The sequence below is a fragment of the Elaeis guineensis genome, chromosome 4, assembly GCF_000442705.2.
Source record: "Elaeis guineensis isolate ETL-2024a chromosome 4, EG11, whole genome shotgun sequence".
In the NCBI taxonomy this organism is placed as follows: domain Eukaryota; kingdom Viridiplantae; phylum Streptophyta; class Magnoliopsida; order Arecales; family Arecaceae; genus Elaeis; species Elaeis guineensis.
Genome location: NC_025996.2, coordinates 808,539 through 815,558, shown reverse-complemented (window position 1 = coordinate 815,558; position 7,020 = coordinate 808,539). Strand labels below are relative to the sequence as shown.

Below are 7,020 nucleotides of genomic sequence, written 5' to 3'. Positions count from 1 at the left end.
TTGATTCACTGTTTGGCAGAGCTTCGTGGATTGGAATGTCTACTCTTAAGGAATGAAAATTCATTTCATCGAGAAATCTAAGGAATGGGATTCCATTCCATAGAATTATTATTTTTTTTAAATACCCTCTCCCCCCTCCTCTTATGATCATGCCGCACCTCCCCTCCCCCGAGGTTTCCCCCCTCTCCCCTATTGCTCGTGCTATTGCCCCTCTTTCGGAACCTCACGCTGTGCACCCCCACTCCTCCCTGATGGTCTGCCCCCCTCTCGGGCACTCGTGCCATAGCCCCCCCTCACGGTGGTCTTCCCTCCTCTCATCGGATCCTCGCGCCACGCCCCCCCACCCCTCCCCGACGATCTTCCCCCTCCTTCCAGGCGCTCGTGTCGCACCCGCCTCTCGGCAGTCTTCCCTCTTCTTACCAGTGATCGTGTCGCCCCCTCCCGTACCCCGCACTGTTCCCCCACCTCTCCCCGACAATCTTCCCTCTTCTTACCAGCGGTTGTGTCTCCTCCTCCGGTACCCCGCACTGTGCCCCCCACCCCTCCCCGACAATCTCCCCCCCACCCCCATGAGGCACTAGTGCCATCCATCCCCCCTTCGGTCTTTCCTCCCTTCTCCCCCTCTCACGCCTCTTCCATTTTCGGTGGTACCGTGCTTTCCGTGCCACCACCACTGCTGCTCGTGGCTTCTCCACGCTACACCGCCTACCGTCATTCCCTTCCACTCATCCTCCAAATAAAGAAATGTAAATGCTGATTTTATTTCATTCCTTATCTCATTCCATTCCTGTCTAATTTCTTCACTGCTACCCCATCTTCATTACTGTTATATTTATATTCTAAAGTCATACACTATACAAAATATATGTATATTTAAAAGATTTTAAAATATCAACAAAAAGTTTTACCTTTTGTCTGTAAAACAAAAAGGCAAAAGTAATGGCATACAATACCTCAGCAACCAATATAAATTTTTAATATAATCGCTCTGGGCCCAATTTTACTAGCGATAAAGTTTCAAGGGCTATAATGTTAAGAGACTAGGGAGTATTATCCCAACTCATGAAAGGAACCACTGTCCTCGCGCCACCTGGCATCCAAGTTGTGCTGGGTCCCAGGTTTGGGATATGAAGCATATCTTACATTTTAATAATAAATAAATACAGATTTGAGGAAGCTGCTGATCATTAAACAGATTGAAAAAAAAAAATCTGAACCAAAGAATTTCCACCTATTTTAGCTTTCTCCGTCAAATGCGCATGCAGCGGCATCCCCTTCATCCGCATTAAGAAAAGAAAAGAAAAAAAAAAAATCTAACGGGCACACAAGTGGGGCCCACGAAGGGGCCTCCAGTCCAGGCCGTCGATCCCGCCGAGGGAGCCGCGCACGAACGCGCGATCCACACCGTCCGACGGGCGGCGTTTCGACCCCGCTTTGACCCTGGAACCGTCGCTCCCGCTCGGTTCGTGTCTGCGTGCACACCGCGTGGTCGAGGCAACCGCCGCGAAATACGTCATGCTTTACGATCCACGACAGTCTCAGACAACGGACTGCTAGGCCAATCACGAATCCTAAAGTTGAAGGTTATCGACCTCATCCGTGCAGCAGCGAAAGCATGGTTAAACTGCGCTGCGGACGTGATCCGTGTCCTTATTTTCCTCGCCCTGTACACCGCAGTTAAACATTTTTATTATCACGCTTGTCCGCAGTAAAATAAATGACTTGGAATAAACCCAACAGTGTGGAGCCTAGAGATTAGAGAGAGAGAGACGCTCCGTCGGTCAAGGAGCAAGAAGAAGACATGCTCTGTCCGCCCGTGTCCTCTTACCTGACCCCACCCCAACTCCTTCCTCCTCTTGTATCTCCTCTCTTCTCCTCTCCCCTTTCTCTCTCTCTCTTTTCCTCCCTTCTTTCCTCGCGTGCTCTGTAAGAGATAAAGAACTAAAAAGAACCATTCTGGTCACAGCACAGCAGTATCCGCTCTTTCTCTCCCCGGCTGGCTGCGACTATTAGAGATCTCTCTGTTCCCAGAATCAACGAAAAGAAAAGGAAAGAGACCCCAAGAGCAGATAAATCAAAAGGAAAGGGGCAGAGAGAGAGAGATAGATAGAGAGGGCGGTCCTCGAAATAGAGGAGTTTGGCCGTTGTGGCAGTTACCAGGCTGCGCTTTTCTGAGTGCACCCATGCATCCCCGTCCCCGTTTAGAAAGAATAAGAATGCCTCCTCTCCCCAGCTTGTCTACATGTAATCTATCTATCCATCTAAATCCCTAGTCTAATCTTAGAAAGAGATGGCGTGGATGGATTATTAGGGAAAATAAAGTCGGAGTTTTGCAACGCGGCAGCTATTATAGGAAAGCCTTAAATTAAAACAACCCAAACCCAACCAGGCCCTGTTCACTGGTATAGGAGAGAAAATCGAGAAGAGAGGAGAAGAGGATTGGAGGAGGACAGAAGGAAAAAGAAGATTAAAGAAATTAGAAAAAAAAAAGAAACACAAAGGAAAAGGGGAGCGTCTAGGAGAGGGAAGGGGATGGCAGCGGCGGAGGAGATGCTGGTGGCGATGCATCAGGGGAAGAAAGAAGGGGAAGAAGACCCGAGCGTCGACACGGACAAGCTGAGCTACGAGATATTCTCCATTCTCGAGAGCAAGTTCCTCTTCGGCTACGACGACCACAAGCTCTGGGTCCCCAAGCCCTCCGACACCGACGCCGCGGCCACGACGATCAAGAACCAGAGGGGCAAGGTCCGCGTCCTCTGCATCGACGGTGGCGGGGGAGGCGGCATGCGGGGCATCCTCCCGGGCAAGGCCCTGGCGTATTTGGAACAAGCGCTCCAGGCCAAGTCCGGCGACACCAACGCCCGCATCTCCGACTACTTCGACGTCGTCGCCGGCACCGGCGTCGGCGGGCTCTTCGCCGCCATGATCGTCTCCACCCGCGACGGCGCTCGCCCCCAGTTCCGCGCCGACGACACCTGGCGGTTCCTCGCCGACCAGGGCAAGCGTTTCTTCCGCAAGCCCAGATCGTCGTCCTCTTCCTCGTCATCCTCTGGCGGCTTCCTCCGGCGCGTGTTCCATGGAGGGGGCGGCGTAGGGTCGTCGGCGACGGCGACGGCGGCGATGGAAAAGGCGTTGAAGGAGGCGTTGGGGGAGGGGACCACGCTGCGGGACACGGTGAAGCCGGTGCTAATCCCGTGCTTCGACCTGCGGAGCTCGGCCCCGCTGGTCTTCTCCCGCGCCGACGCCCTGGAGAGCGAGAGCTATGACTTCCGGCTGTGGGAGGTGTGCCGGGCGACGTGGGCGGAGCCGGGCCGGTTCGCGCCTGCGGAGATGCGGTCGGTGGACCGGCGGACGGCGTGCTTGGGCGTGGACGGGGGGCTGGCGATGAGCAACCCGGCGGCGGCGGCCATCACCCACGTCCTCCACAACAAGCAGGAGTTCCCCTTCGTCCGCGGGGTGGAGGACCTGCTGGTACTCTCCCTCGGATGCGGGTCTGGCGGCGCCGCCGTCGTGCCGGAGGAGGAGCACCCGCGCCTTCGGCGGTGGGGTCCCCGGGAGTGGGCCCGCCCCATCGCCCGCATCGCCTCCGACGGCGCCGCCGACCTCGTGGACCACGCGGTCGCCCTCGCCTTCGGTCAGTGCCGGAGCTCCAACTACGTCCGTATCCAGGTACAACCCCATGCTATCGTGCGCCGCTTCCCTAGCTAGCATGGCCCCGCCCCGGTCCCCGTTGTGATGCCCCGCGGGCGTGGTTTAGGCTTTCTTTGAATCTTTCCCTTTTTTGCCTTGGGTTCCTTTTTTAGGGTAAAACGCGGTTTCACTACACTGTGACCGTGGGGAAGGAGAGGGATTGAGTTGGCTCTCTGTACTTGCTGTAGGAGAACAGCAGACGAGGAAGGGCATTTAGATTCTAATGGACAGTTTCGCATTTGGTAAGAGGGCTCCCACTCACCTTTTGCTCTGTTTGCTTCTTTCATTACACTGTTCCCTCGTCCTTGATGAGTAGCTGCGTACTCCGAGCACCATTTAATTGTCCGTATTTCTTTCTTTTCTCTGAGAACTGAGTTGCTTTTATTTCAGAAAACCTCCCTTGCTCCCTCCATTTTCTGTATCAAGGACTATCATTGTGGTCGGATATGGAATATAGGCCTCATCCAACGATCAGGAAAAGGATCGAGTTGCCCTTTCTTGGTTTAATCACATCTGTTGGGGCATTTTCTTCCATTTCCCTTTTCTTTTGTCAAATACTCTATGCCTCATTTGAGAACATTTTCACCATTTTGGTTTTCCGACCTGCTTCTTAGCAACCTTCCTTTTATTCCCCCTTTTTTCCCATCAGTGGGATGCAGTCTGGGGGATTAAGATAGGATTGGATTTAACGAAGCAGAGGTTCATTTAAGGATGCTTTGACAGTGGATGGAGTAACTCAGTGGGGTCGATTCTTGGTCTTCCGTTGTTTTTTTCTTTTTCTTTTTTTTTTTTGTCCTTAACTTGGTTCCTTCTGTTTTCAGTGAGATGTGTGTCGCTTAGATTAGGACCTCTCAATTTTTTCATGTTCCTGGCGCCAATTTTAGCAAATTTCTTCTGATTCCGTCATTTTTCATCAAATGAGTTCGAGCGGGTTAGTGGTTTAGTAGCTAAGCACAACCCGACCATTTTTTGACATCAAAGGAGTGTAATGTTGAAAGGTCAGTTCCGTTTGGCGCTGATGAATTGTGATAGCGATGGTGAACTGCCTGAGATGTTTCAGTTTGAATGTGCTGAGGATGGTAAGGTTCCCAGTGCATGTATGGAGAGGAGAGGGTAAAGGAAGAATTGGATGGTGGTGGAGAGATGGTTTGAAGCAACATTCTTTGTTTTCTTAAGACCCCGTCAGTTTGCTAGTTTGGAATGGTGGGTTGGAACTTTCTGTCATTCATGCTCTTGAAGTGTTACGTTGCTTCTGAGCTTGATGTTTATTTGATGTGAAAAAGGTTGCGATTGCTTAATTTGGTGTGATTTTGAGTTATTAATGATGGTTGTATGCGACCACAGGCTAATTGTACGAGCATGGGCGAGTGTGGAGTGGATGTGGATTCGGACCCAAGCCCGGGGAACGTGAGGGCTTTGTTGGGGGCAGCAGAGGAGATGCTGAAGCAGAAGACCGTAGAGTCGGTGATGTTCGGGGGAAAGAGGATGGGAGAGCAGACGAATATGGAGAAGCTGGACTGGTTTGCAGGGGAGCTCGTGCTGGAGCACCAGAGGAGGAGCTGTCGGATAGCTCCCACAGTTGCCTTCAAGCAAGCAGCTCCGAAGCCCACCCAGAGTATCAGTTAGTCATCTCTCTTTTTCCACCTCTCTTTTTGCTGGATCCTGCTGTTTTTTTTTCCACATAGCAGTGTAGCATTTCCCTCCTTGGAATCGGGGGAAGGGGAAAAGGCGAAAGGCAATTATCGCTTGTGGTTACTCACGTTGTCTCAACTATATAAAAATTGTTTCAGTACCCGCTGCAATTTCAAGATTAAAAAGATCATTATGAAGGAAGATACACTTTTTCTTTTTAATATATTAATGTCTATATTGTTGTAACGAAGCCCTTTTGGGCCTCCTCCATACGAGGCTCTTGTAAACGTGTTAGTGAAACCTGCCCTCTCTATGGTCTCTCATGTTTTCTATGTGGTCCAGGGCTTTTTACCATTTCTATCTGGTCTCTGTGTGGATGCATCGTGGAACTTAATGACCAGCTGTTACACCGAGTGGCTGACTTATATGAGTTGCGGCAAGGATGCACCTGGAAGCATGGCATTTCTTTTGATCGCCTCTTTTCCAAGCATAAACATCCTTTGCTTCATAGACCCATAATCTTTTTAAAATTCTACTCTTGCTATTGCAGAATACTTGTCTTGGAAATGATTTTTCTGAACTTGTAGTTATTTTTTCCCCTCTCTTTAATCGCTCGATGGCTGTGCTGTTTGATTTCTTTTCTTTTTTTTTGTCATTTTGTCAGAGACCACATTCTTTTGATCATTAATATAGCCCTCTTGATCTGAGCAGGAGTTGGAAAAATCCACCTTGATGTTTAGTGTGGGTTGCTCGGACTGCTCCGTGCGCTGTCATGAAAGATTAACAGGTTCTAGCATTCTTGCGCTTGTGATGTACGTAATTCCTTCCATTTGACTCATCCATCTTCACTGAAGAACTTATATAGATTGCTTTAAGTTGGCAGCAAATCGACATCCTAACATGCATCTTATTATTTACTGCTTTATAAAGTATACCCGTAACTCGAATCTTTGCCACATCTATTACCCATTTGCACTGTAACCAACGAAAAAAAGCGTCAGATGACTCATGGGAAAGCCCGTGGCTGATGGGCAAAGAAATGGTGGCTTCATATGAGTCAGGTCACTGTGACTGGTCGTCCCATCCCAATGGCATGTAATTGGTCCACCTGCTTTATCTGAAATCCTTTAATTATTTATATACTTTGTGACAATTGGAAACCCGTTGGTGACAATTATATCACATTCTTTTTTTAAATCCTAGAAGGTTCTCTTTTTCCACAGATAGGGATAAGCATACCCGGAATGACTTGCGGAAATGGTGGCACAGACTCCCATTCACTTAAAAAAAAAAAAAAACGAAAGAAAGAAGCTTTGCCAAGTATGTAGCGATTTTCTGTGCGTCGAAACATTCCAAGTCACTTATTGCCTCTTCAACAAGCATATTACATGCTAGAGCAAGTCCTTCAACTTTTCTAAAGGCTATTGAGACTCTGAATCTCCAGTAGGAATGCTTTCGGACATCTAGCCAGCAGCAGGCATCCCTTTTCCTCTATAAAAGGCACTATTCTGAAATTTAGTAGCCTCATGATCCCCTCCAAATTATGTTTTTATCCCACATTTTCATATACTAAGACGCGTGCTAATGGAGACGTGACACAGATTTTCATGTTCACATTAGCGGAACGTTTAGGACGTTAAAAACTTAAGCTAGTTTGACTCGATCAATCGACGTCAGCGTTATGGATTTGCACTACAA

At 49.3% G+C, this 7,020-nt stretch overlaps 1 protein-coding gene across 4 annotated transcripts; it reads left to right on the top strand.

The window, feature by feature from the left end:
• Positions 1-1,781: 1,781 nt before the first annotated feature.
• LOC105044277 (patatin-like protein 6) lies at positions 1,782-6,077 on the top strand. 4 transcript variants are annotated; one of them, XM_010922095.4, is made up of 3 exons: positions 1,782-3,669; positions 5,035-5,311; positions 5,665-5,956. In XM_010922095.4, the coding sequence occupies exons 1-3, from the start codon at positions 2,533-2,535 to the stop codon at positions 5,907-5,909; spliced, it is 1,659 nt and encodes a 552-aa protein (XP_010920397.3). In that variant the 5' UTR covers positions 1,782-2,532; the 3' UTR covers positions 5,910-5,956. The 4 variants fall into 4 exon arrangements, 3 of the variants coding, with proteins under 3 accessions (XP_010920397.3, XP_073111345.1, XP_029120116.1); XR_003800738.2 differs by lacking the exon at positions 5,665-5,956 and adding an exon at positions 3,804-3,932 and having other exon boundaries at positions 1,784-3,669; positions 5,035-5,180; XM_073255244.1 differs by lacking the exon at positions 5,665-5,956 and adding an exon at positions 3,879-3,932 and having other exon boundaries at positions 1,784-3,669; positions 5,035-5,203.
• The last annotated feature ends 943 nt before the right edge of the window (positions 6,078-7,020 follow it).